This window comes from Camponotus vicinus, unplaced genomic scaffold (genome assembly GCF_025532165.1).
Source record: "Camponotus vicinus isolate PSW18456_S1 unplaced genomic scaffold, iyCamVici1.0 SCAF_6, whole genome shotgun sequence".
In the NCBI taxonomy this organism is placed as follows: Eukaryota; Metazoa; Arthropoda; class Insecta; order Hymenoptera; family Formicidae; genus Camponotus; species Camponotus vicinus.
This window is the reverse complement of record NW_028141978.1, coordinates 5,596,675-5,615,537: the sequence shown is the minus strand read 5'-3', so window position 1 is coordinate 5,615,537 and position 18,863 is coordinate 5,596,675. Positions and strand designations below refer to the sequence as shown.

The window sequence follows — 18,863 nt, the reverse complement described above, 5'->3', positions numbered from 1 at the left end:
TAATTATAATACAAAAACATATTTCTATATCTTAAAAAATTATTTTCCTTTAGTTAGAGATTTAGAAACCATTATTTTTCATATGTATCTTTTATAGATGTAAATCTATTTTATAACTTATTACCATTTTTCCTGATACTATTTTTCCTAAATGAAAAAATTAAAAAATATAATTTTACAATTTCACCTTTTAAAGAAAAAATTAGAAAGATAGAACTTATACTCACATCGGCCTGCAGCATATTATAATGCTCTTCCTTGGCGCAGAGAGACTCCTTGAGCACGGCGATGTGCCTCTGATAATCTTGGTGTTGCTCCTCCAACGTTTTCATCTTGGCCGACATTCCCAGCAGCTCTTGGTCCCGTCGTTGTACTTCTGTCCGGAGCTCGTCCAGCTGCGAAAAGATTCGTCGTCCAGGAGAGGATCAGTTCCTGTGCTCCGACCGTCTTGGCGACGACGACGACGACGACAACAGACGGTGTATCGGCGACGAGCAACGGAGGCGTCAAAAAACTGCCTGCCGGCTCTTCGCCATGCGTCCGAGTATGACGACGACGGTAATAATTTCATAAGGACTCAGTGACATTTTGCTAGTAATACTTTTTCTTGCAAATTCATAGCGATGGATGCGTTTAAGTTTGAAATGGAGCAATCGATGACGGAAATTTTCAAGAAAGATTAAAGATATTGAAGGAAAAAATTACCGAAAGCACAAGTTTTGTTCTAGTTTCTAAAATTTAATGTTTATAATTTTTAAGTAATATCGCAAGTAATCTCACAATGAAAAAAAATATTTTCTTCCATGTTTTTATACGTTCACTTTCTTGCACCTGTGCATCGCGTAACTTAAAATATTCTTGATCCAAATTGCGCGAGAAATTGGTTTCTGAGAGAACAACCTTGTGGTGTGATATAACCACTTACCAAGTTACTTAATTGCCGTTGGACTTTGACACGAGCTGTTCTCGAGAGAAAGATCGAGATTACTTTAATTAAAATTACGTCAACGTAGCGCGAGAAATTCGATTCTGTGAGAAGTTTCCGTGTCGTAGAATAAAAATCAAATTGCATTGTCGCATCTTATTTCGATCCGACCGCAGGACAGCTTTTCGATCGCTTATGTGCCTTTCTTGATCGAATTAATGAAAGATATTGATATATGAGCTATTACAATCTCGTGACCTAATTATAAAGTCAGATAAGAACCTACGTAAGCAAGCATCCCAGTTTCAGATCTAAATTCAAGAATTGCTCTCGATTCCTTGAACTTTAAACTCGCACAGAGAAATTTATTAATATATTTTTTAACTTTGAAATAATGTTTCTTTTCTTTCCTTCTCTCCCCTCTTTCAGCGCTAATCATGGTTAACTAACTTCTATCTACAATGGCTAATACTATGATCTAGAAGGGGAAATCTTTCGTTTAGTTAATTAAACTGTCGAAGTTGATCGACTTAATTGAGCGAGCTGACAGCTCTTATTATACACAAATTTCTGGGGTATATAATAGAGAGGCAAAGAAGAAATAACAAAGAGAAAAAGACATCGTCGTCGTACTCGGATAGGATTTTTACAAAGCATGCAGCGTATTCGATGCAAACGTTACAAAGTCACGAACAGTGTTTCTTGAGAGTGTAAAAAATATACATATATATTTTTATATATACATGAAATTATATATATTTATATATAAATATACATGTATATGCACATGTGTATAGAGCGAAATGTGATGGAGACAGAATGACACAGAGGGGAAACAGGGGAGATAATCTCTCGGAGGTGCAAATCAGGATATGTCATGTCAATGTGTCTCTCTTATTTTCGTGTACGTACCTACGCTCGTCTCATCTACACTGGTGTTGTCAGCAGGCCATGTGAATGGAGCTCGTCGCGACATAACGCCGTTCGCGAAATCTCGCGACGATCTCGAAGCAGAGTCGTAACATACGTAACAGCTACTACTAGTAAGTTAAGCTAATCGCTATCTAAATAAAGAGGTCCTCTTTGAATATAATAAATATTGCAAGAACTAACAATTTTAATTTTAAAATCGGAAGATATTAAGTTTAAAAAATTCGTTTAATTGGAAAATAATAATTAAATATTAAAAATTTAAATTTGTTTTGTATAAAGCAATTTAGGTTTTAAATACCATGCATTAATAACTTTTGATAGGTCATTTGATTTTGATTTTAATATATAAGTAAATAAATTTTATTTTCTAAAAATTCCTCAATTTTTATTTTCGCAATAAATAATATAATATTTTATATTTTTTGCCAAATATTTTTCTATTTTTTAGAATGTTTTTCTGTGGACTGTTTCTTTCTGTATAACAAAATAATTTTTTTATTTCTTGTAAAATAAGAAATGCACAAGAGTATCCTAATTAAATGCAAAAACTATTGATACGAATAGTAAAGATAGAGGACCTCTGTCATGCGTACTATATTTAATCAAGATACCAGAAGAGAAATGAGCGATCGATATTTCTTTTTTCAACCGTTAAAATAAAAGATCTGCATTTCTTATATTCATTTGAGAAGATAAATTCGAAAAATCAGCTCTCTCCCATCTAGCATCCGGCTATCGATTAATCGACAGCAGCTATCAAGATATATATGGCGAGAATATCGTCCCGCGTCCATCTTCAAAATCATCGGCGAAGTGACGAAGATCGGTCACTTTGTCACTACGACGATAATGACGTCTATGTGATCATCTACAGGGTCATTAAGCCGAACATACACGCACGCACACGCACATGACGATACTGGAATGATAAAGCGGAGATGAATGAAAGTCCTTTATATCTTTCGCTCTTCCAACAAGGGATTGACGATTGGTCTTATGAGTTTGATGATGAATCTGGGAGAGTGACGGTCTTTCTCTAAGGAACCACATCGAGGTTTCGTCTAGAGACCAATGTATAGTTTTTACGTGAGATGCGTGATAATGATTGCGACACACAGTCGGTCAACGATTCACGCCAGAGAGAAGACAGAGAGAGTTTGAGATAGAGACAAAAAAGAGATATACAAAGTAACAAGTACAATGACTACGGTATACATCGAGACACTTCGTTACGTAATACGGTAATCATGTAGACGGAAACGGAGGGGGAACAAGGGTAGCTTGGAAGAGTTTCTTAGGCGGGTGAAGAATTTTCTTACCTCCTCAGAAAGCTAGAATATTGGGGCACCACATTTAATAATGCTTCGCTCACCACGAAGGCCACCCAACTCCGCTATCCCTCTTTCGGATGAAACGTCTGCTTGTTTTATGTCCATAAGAACATATCTTAGGTATTCGAAATTTTCGATCTTAATTATTATGATAGATTCCTCGGCGTGAATTCGAAAAGTTGATTTTTCATTCAAGAAATTTTTCAAGTTTGTATTTTTTTACATATTGAAGTATTTTATTAAATATCTTGATAATCGAATCTTTAATTATCTAAAAATTAAATTTAATTATATAAAATAATAAAAAATAATATATAAAATAATAAAAGAGTTAAATTTATTTACATGAGATATGACAATGAGATTTGATATAAGTTTATATATGTATATTTCGCGAGAAACTTTTCTTTTTTATTATATTCTTTTTTATTTTAATTAAGGAAAAATCAACTTCAAATTACTCAACAAGTCCAATTTTTTAAATTAGGACTAAAGAATTTGGAACACGCTTATATAATTTAAGATGCTCAGTTTAATTGAAAGTTATTAATTGTTTCTGATTTACATTTCACTATTTCCTTAAATTCACATATATTTTATTATTTTCGAAACATTATTAAAAATATATGATTCATGATTATAAGATTCATTATTAATTTGTTCGATTGTAAGAAGAATTCTGCGGAATTGGGGACTGCCATTCATTGCTGACTTATCGCTAACTTAACTTTATCTTAAATGCTAGTTATACCTTAAAATCTATCGGGCAAAAGGTAATATTTGATTTATCTACGAGTCGTGTTGTTCAACTTATCTACTTCGTGAAGACGTTATTTTGATATCAATTTTTTCCAATTTTCCAATTTTCAATTTCTTCCAATTAACAAAGTAAAATGATTCTTACACAATTTTGTTTTTGTAGGACCTATCTTATTAACAGTAAATACTTGTTTAAAACTTGTAAATAATTATCTTGATTTTAACGTTCTTTCTCTCTTACATTTCGTTAAAAATCAAAAAGTTTATTCTTTTATTATAATATATTTTGATCAAGTTTTGCGTTATGTTTTAAAGATAGGTCCTAGGAAATATCTGACACAAATGAGGACATCGTAACTACAGGTAGCTGAGACTAGAAAAGCTTTCTCGCGATTGAAGAAATTATCCTGTCGAGACGCGACAAGACTCGTAGACAAACTGAATGATCCTTTCCGTTTTTTCCGTAGACGCGCTGCCGAATTAATGGGTTCTTCCGACAGGTAATCCGACGTTCGTGGACCTTCGCGGACGAGGATCATCGTCCTGACGTATGTCTCATGCGCACGTCCACGTGCGTCTTATTCGCCGAATGAAACGATAGAGCTACATGGCGGATGCACTCTCTGCTTGCGCGTGCAGCATGCATACAGCACCTCGAGAGCGAGGTTGGCGGGGGCGTATCGAAGGGAATTGGGCATGCGTCTCATTAATTACGACATCAAGGTTTCTACGGTAAAAGAAATGGAAGAGACAACTCAGGGAAGGGGTTACGAAACGATGACGGCAGGCTTGTTTCGTATACTTGCCGATGAATCGCTGAGAGCGAATCGCGTAGTCGTTGCGCTATGAAACGCTTGCTTAAGAGATATGCGTTTCTCTCGACGATGATCCTCGATGATCGAAAGGATGACGACACCGCGAATGAATGAATAAGAAGCGATACTCGCTTGATCTCGCCGAGAGAATTTGCACGATCGTTCGATAGAATCGATGCTGGACGAGTGAGCTTGCGATATTTCCTCGCGATTAGTCCTCTCGTATAATACAATAAATCTTTTAGATTCTTTTACAATTATTTTTTACTATAAGACAGATTCTGGATTATAAGACATATTTTTATAATACATATATAATTTTAATTATAAAATTTTTAATGATAATTTGCAATTAATTTGCAATTAATTAAGATAATTGATTTTTAATTCTATTAACGAAAGGACAATATCACAAGGAGCCTCGATGAGTATCTTGATGAATATCGATGATAAAGATGACGACAATAACGACGTGAACGATGTGAATGATGCGAATGAGTGGCTGCTGCGCGATGATATCACTACATCATGTAACATCATGTAAACTCCTAACGAGACATGCAACATGCTGGACCTAAGTTTCCATGCGAATTGCACGATTCGAAGAAAGACGATAATGATCATCATGAGAGCTATCGATCTATCGTGCGATGATATATTTTCCATATGTGTATTTATTAATTAATTTGCGATTCGATGATTATGAGAAGATGAGAGCACAAATCGATGATTAGAGAGAATGATTCCGTGGCGGGCAAGGATCGGCATCCAATCTGAATCCAATGATCCAGACGTAATGATGCGAAACTGATGAAATTCTCGATGATTATAATGCTTTCATAAAATGACATTCGATCGTAATCGAAGACTATGACTGTTGAATTTTATGCCTTTCTAAGATGACGAGATGAGACAGAGAATATGGAGTGCGTGGCGCGATGATCTTGATCCTTGATTGATCGTTTTTGTATTGCATGGCGAGTTTTGTATCGATGCTTGTCAGTCGATGTGAATTGAGCGCGTTCTTCTCTTAAATGGAACAGGAAATTAGTAAGCAAGGAAAGAATAGAGAGAAGAACGAAAAATGTGAAGAATATATATGAATGTGATGTGAGACAGCATAGGAACGTAATTTCCTTTTTTCCTCTCTTCTTTCTTTTTCTTTCGTCATGATAATATGGTGTAGGAGATTATAGATTATCTTTGTTATTGTTGATTGTATTCTTGATTGATTGAAAAAAAAATTAAGATAATCTGAATGTCTGATAATTTCGTTGACATGATTTAAACGATTGGATGATCGTCATTAAAATTAAAATATAAATTTTCGATGAAAGTAGTTTACCAATACTCGACTTGCATGTTGGGATTTTTGCGTTTGGAATGCAAAATGCAGTTGTCTCATCCGCGAGTACTCGACCTGCGCAAACAAATTTACATCCACCATTTAACTTTTTTATGGATTTATTTCAGTATTTTTTGTCCGAGACGAATATATATAAGGAAAGAAAATGTTTTCTAATTAGCGCGCAAAGCTTGTTTTGTGTCATAATTCCATCTTCAAACTGTAACTTTGGAATTATGATATTACTAGCAATATTAAGCCTCAGCCAAAATAGGAGTAACATAATTCTCTAAAATTATGGTCTGAAATAAATATCAATAAAATATTTAATTATTTAAAAATATGTAAATTATTTAAAATATATATAATATTTATACTTAATTTGAGCTTTTTTGAAAGAGGAAAAAAATGCCGTTTTTCGAAAAGAGAAATTGTCTTTTTACGTGATACTAATTATAATGTATTATTCGTTATGAATTTTAACTGAATCGCGATTTGGAATGAAACGAGCTGCGATGGATGTGTCGTTGCGATCTACAGCCAAAGAAATAAACAAATAAAAAGAAATGAATGATCTCTCTTCTCCTTTACGCGTGATCCATCACGGTGGTTCCTCCGTAGCATCCGCCAGGGTCTTGAACCTGCTGAGGATCTTAAGAAGGATCAGTTTCCGCAAAAAATCGCGTAAAAATTAGCGGAAACAAGAGGTTGACAACGCGCGAAAACAAACTCGTCTCCTTGCGTTTTTTTTTTCTTCATCATATTATTATTATCATCATCATCATTATCATCATCAGTATGGTAACATAGTTTTCGTAGTGCCGGTTTTTCGCGAGAGCGTATATTATTCGTCTCCCGTCCAGGAGGCGCAAACTCCGAAGAGCACCGTTTCGTTTAAGCTTTTAGAGATGAAGCTGACCTTGCGAGCGTGTGAAGCGGTCGTCCCCAGGACGGCGTTTCGTCTTTCGCACAAGCGAGACCGCGGAACGTCGCCGAGGCGGCGGAAAATGTCTGGGTTGTCGGAGAAAGGGAGAAATCGGTCTTTTCTTCCCTGGGGAAATCGTCTTGCCGGATCCAAGTCGTCGCGGTTCCATCCTCGAGACGATGTAGGAGTTTCATGGGACGGAGGGAGCAGGAAATGGATCGGTCAGGGCATACCCAGCTTGACCATTGCAACCACATTTTGCGAACGTTGCAATTCGGATGCGATTAATCGTGTCAATTAGTCGACGTCCAATTTCCAATGTTCGCGCGCGAGTGAAACGATCGTTGCATGTCAGAGGTCTTCGCGTTACACGATCGAATGTTCACCGATACGACGCCTTACGATCTTATACCAGTACACGGTAGAAAAATAAGGATTGTCACAACCTCGAAATCTCTATCCGCCTCGACGAGCGGAAACGTTTTAAGCGTGATATGTTTGGAACAGACGTGCGTCATCTCGAGAATCATCGATGTTAGAAACTCGACTCGATTAATGTATTATTCGTCTATAATTAAGCCAGGTATAGCCCTTAACAAGTACTTAGATGTATTTGAAAAGGAAAAGGTTTAGGGAGGAGGTTGAATGCAGAGGTATATAAATCGCTGTGAGCTACGAAAATATACCGGCGAAAGCTTCAGATAGACTCTTTTTCCTTATCTATCTACCTACACACGCATCGTACACGCACACGCATCTCTCTTCACATATTATATATGTATATATAATTTTTTTATAGAAGTATGTGTGTGTGTATGTGTGTATAAGTATAGATATATATATGTATATATTTATATATAGATGTAACTCTCTATCCCATTCAAATAATTTCTCTCTTTCTCTTTACTTCCATTTTCATCATCCTCGGTTTCTCGCCGCGCGTTCGCAAATAACATCAACATTCGTATAATAGACATTTCTTCAACAACGTCCTCGTAAATTCGCGATCTAAGGCCTAAGGATTTTACGCATGGTATTTTCTAACCGCGTTGCGATATAGAAGCTATCGAATTATATATGTATATGACTTTCTCATTGACTTTCTCACCGCGAGATCCGGAATCCTCGCGTACCAAGTCTTCCTCTTGTCTCGCGCCTCTTCGACGACGCTTCCTCGTACAGTATCGATGTCTAATGTATGTTTTCTTAATATTCAGAATATTTAGTTTTCTCTGAACATGTATATATCCAAAATCTCTGTCGAATATATATATCTCTGTCGAATTCATCAGATATTTTGGATATAATGTCGCAATGTCTAGATTTCTAGAAGCTTATTATAGTTTGATTATTATTATTTTGTACAAATATATTTTGAAAAAATATATTTATATAAAAATAATATATAAAATTAATAATTAAAATTTTCATACAATATTAAACACATTATTAGTGTAAAAAAATCTATTAAAATAGATGTGAAATGTATTAAATTATTTAATTTCATAATTTTATTTCAAAATAATAACGATATTAAAAGAAGACATATTAATAAAAAAGAGAAATCTAAATATTGACTGATTTCTCGATATTCAAAAACATTCATTGGACGTCTGACTGCATCGGTCTTGTTTCACTTTATCCGCATGGCGGAAGCAGATAGCCTTCCTTTCTTGTCCTCTGGAGGACCATTACCAGAAGTTAACGGAAGATCAAAGATCATCCGAAGACTTATCGTGTTACACATAAATAGAGGGATTTTCTAAACGTCGGTGTACTTGCAAAGTACAATCTGAAAATTCCTCGCGTTGGAAATGATCACGTGTTACGCGGGCGCAACAGAACTCGTTACGTTTACTCGAGGAAGTGAAAACTTCAAATTTGACATGCATATTTATCAAATTGCCGTTTTTCTTCGACAAAGCTATTTAAACCTTCGAGTAAATTTCTGACGTTTAATAGCTATTCTATGACTTACAGCCTTATAATCCCGCTGTCGTAAAATATCTACAATCAATATTGTGCGTAGTATAAATGAATTTGATCGATATGTTGAATTGAGCTTATTTCTTGAAAGTTCTTTTTAAATTGTCACTTAAAAAGCCATGTAAAATATAAAATTTTTATAAAATATTACATATTACGACGTATTTATATATAACTCGGGCTTCCCGAAGATTTTCTATTTAAGTTTACGTTACAAATTTATACTTTAGTTCGCGATTAAAACTTCAAATTTAATATGCGATTAAAAATTTCGTTCCTACCAAGATCTTATATTCCGTCCACGAATGCGTGTACTTTTCCATCGCGAGATGTTTCATCTAACGCCCTGCACTCCACATATCCTACCATTTAGGACTCACCCTATAAACCCTATAAACCTACGACGTCTAAATATAATTCAAGTGAAAAAATAGAGAACTCTGCGTTTCGGGATATCGCGTGACGAGAAAAAGGATATCGAGAGGTAAAGAAAACAGGTACGCGTTAAAATGTGTTTGTGTGTGTGTGTGTGTGTGTGTGTGTGTGTGTGTATGTGTGTATAAGTGAGTATGTGTATGTGTGTGTGTGTGTGATGAACACGGTCGACGAGAATCGGTGAGAAGTAAAACGACGTTCATTTTGCGAGTCGACATTATGAATACACTTATGGCGATATTATTTACGTTAATCTAATCCCATGCTAAAATAGCTCTCCTAAAGCTCTTCTAAGAAGGAAGACGGGAAAATTAACGACGCAGCGGAGGTACCGCAACATCAGGAATAACGCTAGGCCAATCACTCGCGATGAAATACGTTTTCACCCATCTAGATAATAATTTGTTCGCGTTGAGTCGAGCGAAATGCAATTTGCAAAGTTTGCAAATTTATTCGTTTAAAAATTAACATTTACTTGATGTGTTTTTCGAGTTTGTGTATTCGTCGCAAGGAGCGACATATACTTGGGAGCAGCACGTTACGTTGTTTAGGAAGAACGTCGTTCGTGCGATAAATTCTACCTATGATCTCTCTATTTACAGCTAAAGACTCTATTTGCGATTAAACATTCGCGTCTCATATTCTAAAATTTAGATACTAGATGTGCAAGAATTCAGCCTTTAATTAAATTTTGAAATTACATATAGAACTTGTGTGTTCTATATTATCACAACGCAATTTTGCGAAGATGTTTCTTTCTTCGCTTATCATTTTGCTACGTTTAATCATCGTTTTCCGATTTTCGAATCCTTTTTTATTTTTCTTTCAAATAGAACCTATTTCTTCCTTTCTTTGTCTTGTATAATGATTTATACAAAATAGAAAATAATTTATCAAAAACTAAGTATTAGTACCAAGTATCTTTTTCCGAAGACTTTTCTGAAACTAATCGTATCATTTGTTGATGAATTATTAGCAGGGCTCTGTTTCGTAAAATTGCAATGTTTATAATATTAGATGAAGAGACCTACCCTTGAATGCTATTAAATTATTTCTGAAATTTCATTTAAGCTACAAATTACAAAAACTGTTAATTATAAACGCTTTTAAGTATGCTAATAATATAGATTTAAGCGATCAATTTCATTACTTAAAAAATATATTAAAATGTAGAGAATTGAACGAGCTATTTTATCAAAAATTTGATTATCTTATTGTCTTACTGAGAGACATTAAATAATTACTAAATGTCTGAGTTAGCATTTGAATACAAAGTGGAAACTCGTGTAATGATATCCACATATTGACGCATATTTTATTTCTTAACCGTCACTTTAAAAGTCTAATTTTACGAAACGCAGCTCTGACCTAAAGTCAGAGATGTCGTGGCGCGCAGCTCGAAATCGATTAGATTCTCGTCGACCGAGTCGTTGTTTTAATTCTCACAGACTCTTAAATTTTGCACGCGCGTAATACGTTCTAGAGAAGAAGACGAGGAAAATCGAAGGGTCCTCACGCGCGAAAGTCGCCATTTCGGCGATCCGTTCTTGCATCGCCACCAGCTCTTCGGCTTCCTCTCCTCTTAACGGAAAAGTCGTCCTACATATTATATACGCACGCCCTTCTCTTCGACCTTCTGTCACCTCGATTCTTTTCTTCGCGGCCTTTTCATCTAGCCTCTTCATCGAAGACGCTCATTTTCCTTGCATTCGAATAATTATCCTCGATGAAAACAACACATCTTTATCTCCGCCACATTCTCTCTCATTTTTCCCGAATCGACCTCATTTCGACCCAGTCCTCTGATTTCAATGGCTCTCAAAACTAGCCGAGGATTACGATGACGACGAGGACGACGAGGACGACGACGATGACGACGATGACAACGACGAAGACGACGACGACGATGATGAAGACAACGACGACGATCACCAAGATGAAGACGACGACACAATCGTAATCCTCGTGTACCTGTGACTGGAGGAGAAACTCTCGACCTCCCGCGCTGTCCCAGCTGTCACTCTAGACGGCGTCGTTCTTTTCGATGCGCACGTTGTTGATGAAGAAACTTACTTGCCGTTTGAAGTTCAGGTCGTGCTTGTTGAAGGTGTGAGCGTGCAACGCGAGGGCACCCGCCGCCGCCGGCTCTATTTGTTTCAAGTGTTGTTGCATTTGCTGTTGTTGCTGTTGCAGCTGCAATTGATGCTGCTGCTGCTGGTGCAAATGATGGTGATGATGATGCTGATGATGGTGCATCTGATGGGGATGATGGTCGGTGGCGTAGCGATCGGTATATGGATTGACCACGCCCGTAGTGGCGCCTGACGAAATACCCGCCAGGCATGAGGAACCGCCACCGACCCCGACGCCACCGATGCCCAACCCGCCGCCGCTTCCGGTGGTCCCACCTGTCGAACCGGCAAGTAACGAACTGGTTAGTGCCGCGGACGCTTGGCCACCGTACGGTAGCGAGGTCATCATGGACGGTCCCCTGACCAGGGCCAACGTGCCGGGCTGTTGCTGACCACCCAGGCCGGTTGGCTGCTGCTGCTGCTGTTGTACGCCGCTGCTCGGAACAGCGGTAGCTTTGAGCAATTGCTCCCGTAGTCTACCACCGCACTCCTTAATACGCTGCAACTCAGCCTCCAGCAAAGCCACCTCTTTCTCCAGGGTCGTTATCCGCGCATCTTTCGTCTCCATGATAGCGGTCAGGGTGGTGCTACCGGGCACGCCGCCTGGAACCGCCACGCTACCTCCGAGGACGGTACCGCCGCCCCCTGCACCTGCACCCCCGGATACGCTACCTAGTCCGATGATGCCGGAACCTGCGAATCCGCCGATGCTGCCGCCGCCGGCTACCGGCTGTCCCGAGGACGCGGTTGAGGCATATGCGAGCTCCAGCTGTGTCTGCAGGCTCTTCAGGCTCTCGTTGGTCGCTTTGAGCTCCTGATATAACAGAAGCAACAAACGGGGAAGACGGTTACAGGTCGATTCTTTCTCGCACCACTGACTTTCTCTGTCGTGTCTCTTTCTTTTTTTTATGTCTGTTTGATGATGTAGTTGAGATGTTGTCTGATTTCTTTGATTTTTATTTTCTTGAATGTGAAGTATGCGGTGGTACGGTTCAGAGATGTGATTACGGTGGTTGTGGTTGAGTGCAGCTTCGCTAACGCATGAGACTGCCCCTGTGTTTGTCTTTTCTTTTGGAGAAAGTTTGTTGACATAGCTTTATTTCGTTTTATCTCGTGCTGTCAGCGATGCTTTTTTCAAATGCTCTTTCTATCTCCTTTTCTTTCTCTTTGTTTTTTGTGTATTTAAAGTTTATTTGATAAAATGAACAAAAGTCATTTGGAAATCTGTTACATAAAATATAAAAAGCATATTTTTGCTTATTCTTCTCTTTTCCTGGTATATTATTATTTTTTTATTTAATAATAATTTATTACAAAGAATACGAATTTACATTCGTTAATTTTGAGAAATATATAACATAAAATGATAAATAAAAATATCTTTTTTATCTTATAAACATAATTATAAAATAACAGAATAATAACGATAAAACATTCGTAGTAATTTTTGCGATAATTTTCTTTTCGTAAATAAATTGGCAGTTTATTGTTAAAATTTCTATTTCTTTATAAATAAATAAATTAAAATTAGAAAAAGCATTTCTCCTCATTACGTAAACCGACAGCGAGTGGCACAATTTTTGCGCAATTTTTATCCTCCAATTTTTCCGTTCACGGGACAGTCTCGAGGAAGCGGAAATGGCACCGTCCCGGTTGACGAAAGAAAAGCGACGTACCGCCGAGCTTCCTTCTTCCAAAACGATCTTCCTCGTTCTCTTCTCTGACATAAAGACGTTCTCGTCACTCCGAATAAAAAAAATGCGATCGAAAAGTCAATCGATTCTCTTCGTCGATCAAAATGGCAAGAATCTTCTCATCCACGCGTCTCGACATTCATTCTTCGTTCTCCCTTTCTCTCTCTATCTTTTTCCCTCTCGAAGTCAGATCTCTATTTAATTTTCAGATTTGTTTTTTCTCTTCGATATTTTATTCTAAGATTCGATTTTCCCCACGCTTATCACAGGCGATGATCGACGATCGTCGATCGGCAACGCCACGTCAGGTCTTTTTGATCTCACGGTCGCAAGGTCGTACGCTCTAATATGCCAATATATTTGTATGTGCTTGATTTCTTTTTCGTTTTCTATATTTTTTTCACGGTGATCCTCTTCCGGACGCCGGGCGCCGCCGCAGTTCTTTCGCCCACCGCGACGTACGGCCGACATCGTTGTCCATTTTTTCTACGCGCGGCGTTTCGATGATTTCTCATCATATACCGTCAACACATTCCTTACTTCACGATTTATTCTCTTTTCCGAAGAATCCGTTGCAAATTTTCTTTGCCAAAAGGCTTATTCTATATAAGAATACGGGAGGATCCATCATTGTATCGACGCACAAGACGATGATTTCATCGTAATCGCTAATAATTCGAAACGCGGCTACGTCGCATGGACAAGATCTCTTTTGGATGCATGTGCGGATGCGTATCGGCGTTTTGCGATCTTGTGTAAAGCGGATTTTTGAGAGTCAAGCAGAGTTTTGATATAAAAGAAATCATCGGCTAATAAGCCAGTGAAGAAAGATCTGCTAATCATCGAGCTAAGCAGTCGCACGCGGATACGCACCTTGATGAGTTCGTGTATGATGAGCTACGGGAGTGTGAGCAGATCGTTGTATTTTCCAGAATGAATCGTGATCAATATAATATATAACGATTTTTCAATTTTAGAGAAATATTGGCAGATAAAAAATTTTTTCATGAAAGTAAAAATACATAAAATAATATATAAAGAATAATAATATATGAAATAAAAAAGATGCGAAAATACCAGATAAAAATTAAAAATCTAAAGGATTATACAATCGGAATTCTTTTCAAGGTAAATTTCTAATTAAATATATATTATAAAAATTATTAATTATGAACCATGTGCTGGAGAATATCGATCTGCCGACACTCTCGACACTCGGCGAATGATGTTATGGTAGAGAGGATAAGACAGTAAGATTACGCGAGGAGAACGACGTCGTATTATCGCGTCTCGCATCAGGTCGGTGCCAAACAGTCGCAAAGTCCTCCCTTGGGCCTGGGATCGGCTTGCCTTGACGCGACTTGACGACTTTCGGACCGTCCCGCTGCTTGTGCATCGATAACGACGGTTGGCGATGATAGCGGTAAGTCGTGATGGGCAAGAACGTGTCTGAGGCGTACAAGAACGAGAAGAGAGAGTATATATATAACTGGGCGTTACATTCACAGTGAAACAGCCGAGATGATAGCAGAACATAAATATAAAAGGTGTATGAGAATGTCAATTTGTAATACATGGATTTTTATACATATGTACATACATACGCGAAAAATGCGCTCGTGTGTGTGTATATGTGTATGTATGTACGTGTATGGTGTGAGATGGTGCATATATATATACATATAAAGAGTTAAGACATTCCATATGTATAGAGATATACACGTGATAAAATGAGAATGTGAAAGGTATCATATCAATGTTTAGCTTATATGGTGTGTATGTAAATATATCGAAAAGATAGAAGATTATAAAATGTAATATATATATATATATATATATATATATATATATATATATATATATTTATGTATATAGATATGAAAATTATTCTCTTACAGAGGATGAACCAAAGGTCTCGTACAGCCTGATGTCGATTCTTTCGCGTGGCATCCCGTCCATCCTCCTGATCGTCAAAACTTGACCGAATGTCATTTAGAATTTACGAATGTCGTTGATTCCTATACTTTTTTGTCTCTCTTTTTGTTGCGTATACACAATAAAAACGTGCGATAAAAACGTCAATCTCCTTCTTTATCTTTGCTACTTTTCGAAATAATTTGCATTTCTAAATTTGTCGCGTGTTGCCATGAAAGGTAAGTTTTAATGGCGTGATGTATATTCTCGAGAATTTCGCTGTCCAGAACCGACAAACGACAAAGTAAAAATTCTTTTACATGCGACTACGCGAATGATCGCTCACTGTCAGTAAACGAAAGTTTCGACTCCTAAATTTTAGTTTTTAAAAATTTCAAGCGTTAGAAGGATAAGATCTGATTAGTTATATCGGTAAATTAATGGAATATTATTGATTCAGAAAAAAATATTTCGATTCGATAACAGTGATATGAATTAATTAAAATTTATATTTATTTTTTATGAAACTATTTCTGTTTAGATAGTTGGTGAGAAGGTAACTCAATTATTATTAAATTATTTGTATAATTACTATATTAATTAGATTGAGACTAATAATTGGAAATTAATGGCAATAACAGCCAAATATATTGACTCTACTTTCAAGTATTATAGAGTTCATAATAGATAATTAGCATGTACTTATCATCAATAACAGCATATTCGAATGATAAATATGAACTAATTGCAATAATATTCAAATAAATACATAATTAGCTGCATATCCATTCTTTCGAATGAATTTATTATTTGCAAGTCAAACCTTTATAAAAATATGATCAATATGTAAGTATTATTATAATATGATTTAATGATAAGTGATGTTGCATACATTTTTCATTGATACAGAAATTAATTATATAAATTAACTATGTATATATATCATACATAATTTATATCTTTCTTTTAAAAATGTATTCGTATTTTTGCATAATTTTCGCGAATGCGTATCTTTTTTCTCTATTATAATTCATAAATAATTTATACAAATTTAAATATTATATTTATAAATATTATGCGCGGCAACATTTTTATTAGTAGCGTATTTCAAGCGTATAAATTTAAATATATGATCAATTAAATCCAATCTTCTTTATATTTATTATTTTTAACACGCTTGTATCGAAGGATCCGCATGCGCGTTTAACGTATTAGCGATGATTTACGTGAATGTGCCACTGATCGAGAGCCACTGTACGATATACGCGCACTTATATCTATAATAGATACACGTAATGAATGAAGTCTTGACAAGAATTTTAAATGTAAAATTTTAAACGATATGATGAAGACATGATGAGCGTGAAAATTTTGATGTGCATAAGAAGAAAAAAATTAATTGGATTATTCTTGTGGTGGAGTTTAACATGGCTTTCAATTGTGTGAGTATGCATAATTCGCGACGAACAATAGCGAACTACATGATTAGTTGGATTATTCTCGTGGTGAAGTTTAATATGATTTTCAATTCAGTATGTATGTAATCCGTGACAAACAGTAACGAACTTACAGTTATGTAACTTTATTTCGACAGAATAATTTCATTATCATAATAAACGCTATCTATCAGTTGGGGATGCTTCTATCTTAAATTTACATTAATAATAAGTACAATAAGAAATTTATTTTACGTCAAATGAATTTTTGCTTAAAAAAAGTAGAGAATATCCTAACACACGATTTAAATGATTTTTTAAATATATATAATATTTTAATATTTTATATATTAAATATTTCACGTATAATATTTTTTTAATTATTAAGTATAAAAAATTGAGAAATAAATTCTAATATAAATTATAAAATTAAGTTATAAATTATAAAATATAATATTATATATATATATATATATATATATATATATATATATAAATTAAAATAAATTAAAATAAATTATATGTGTGCAATCTTTTTCAGTTTCTGTCTTTCTGTCTTTCTCTCTCTCTCTCTCTCTCTCTCTCTCTCTCTCTCTCTCTCTCTTTCTCTTTTTCTCTCTTTGCACTTGTAAAATTTTCACATTAATCTTTTCGCGAGTGAAATTTTGCGAAGACTATTTTTGCATACGGTGGCTCTCCCGAAGGCAAATTATTTACGCAAAAATATATTATAGGTACATGTTTACATGTGCAACGTACCTTATTAAACGCGTGATTAATCATTCGAATACTATCTATAAAATCTTTTATTAAATTATTTATAATCACTAAAAATAAATTTTTTGCTCTAAAAAAAAGAGATTTAAGTCAAAACATTTCATTCTTTGTAGAATAAGTTTCGCATAATTGATTTCAGCTAATTGATTTGCTTGTGTATCTAGATTGCGTTCAAGTAATATTAATGTGTGTGATTAGTATACCTGGTAGATCTTCCATGGTAGAGCCTGGCGAGGAAAGAAGTCACGTGCGTGTCGCCGGTCCCTAATTTTGAGCTACGTAGTAGTGTTGTGCATGTAGTAGTAGTAGTAATTGTAGTCGATGATGGGGTGACTCGTAGTGACCGTGACGACGATGGTGATGGCTGATCATGTAGTGATGGTAGTAATTGTATTTGTGATTAAAGGGAGGTATAAGTGATGTGATGGGTGGATATGCAGGCGTGATATTTCCCCGCGCGAACGGAGCTCTAACGTTATTCTTATCGCCTACACATCTAAAGCAGCTCATTCCACGCATTCCAATCGCAGCTGTTGTTATTTTTGAATCTCGTAATTAAATCTTGAATTTAATTATACCGCTCGTTCGTTCGTTTCTTACGATCGACCATTTTATGGTCTTGTTCTTGTTATCGATCGTGTAGCGGTAGCGATACGATTCGTCCAATGACTCGCTGATTCGGCGACGTATCGTATAATTGGATGATTCATCTAACATCTGATCTATCAAATTAGATTAATGAGACAAATCACGTAATTTAGCTTTGTTAGACACTGTGAGTACAAGTTCTCACTTTTTAAATATATTGTCAGTTTGTATTATTGTTTAAAGAAAGCTAATTGTTAGATAAATTATCTCGTTTGCCGAGGTCATCGAATAAAGAGATCGTGGACGAATCATTTTTGAATTGTTCGACGTATGGTGCAAAAAGAAAAAGGCAGAGGAGAATATGTGGCTTCATATATGGGATTAGTGAAATATTGAGGATTACGTGTTCTACTTTTTGTTTTCATGCTTTTCAAAAACATATTTCAATAAGTATTACAATAGAAATAATTATTTGATTCTTTTCATAATTTTTGTTTCTAAAAAATTTAGGTAATAAATAACAAAAAAATATAATTATATAAAATTATACAAGTTAAATTTGCGAATTACATTATTTCTTATGTAATAAATTTATTACTCTATTCACTAATTATAATATAATTATAATTGTTTAGTTATAATAAATACATGAAAAAATTATATGAAATAAATTGACATACAAGATAAAAAAAATAATAAATTTGTTAACATACCTACTTTGAACTTTTAAAAGTTAAAAAAATGTCATAGATTTATATTCTATTAATTTTCTTCCCCTTTTTTCAATTTGAGAAATTAATTTCTCGAAAGATATCTAAGGTACATTATTTTGACGAATTTGCTTGAATTACGGCAATTAATTACGTGC

General features: G+C 35.5%; 1 protein-coding gene across 11 annotated transcripts in view; it reads right to left on the bottom strand.

Annotated features, from left to right (window-relative positions):
* The window catches only part of Brp (ELKS/RAB6-interacting/CAST family member bruchpilot), a 74,755-nt gene that overhangs the window by 24,773 nt on the left and 31,119 nt on the right, over positions 1–18,863 (bottom strand). For 2 of the 11 annotated variants that reach the window (XM_083102245.1, XM_083102236.1), the window contains exons 5-9: positions 14,541–14,729; positions 11,528–12,400; positions 6,109–6,183; positions 3,178–3,189; positions 228–395 (exon numbers count right to left, since the gene is read on the bottom strand). In XM_083102245.1, the coding sequence (XP_082958371.1) occupies positions 228–395; positions 3,178–3,189; positions 6,109–6,183; positions 11,528–12,400; positions 14,541–14,729 (1,317 nt within the window). The remainder of the gene's footprint in view (positions 1–227; positions 396–3,177; positions 3,190–6,108; positions 6,184–11,527; positions 12,401–14,540; positions 14,730–18,863) is intronic. The other 9 variants (XM_083102249.1, XM_083102244.1, XM_083102240.1 and 6 more) reach the window with 8 other exon arrangements.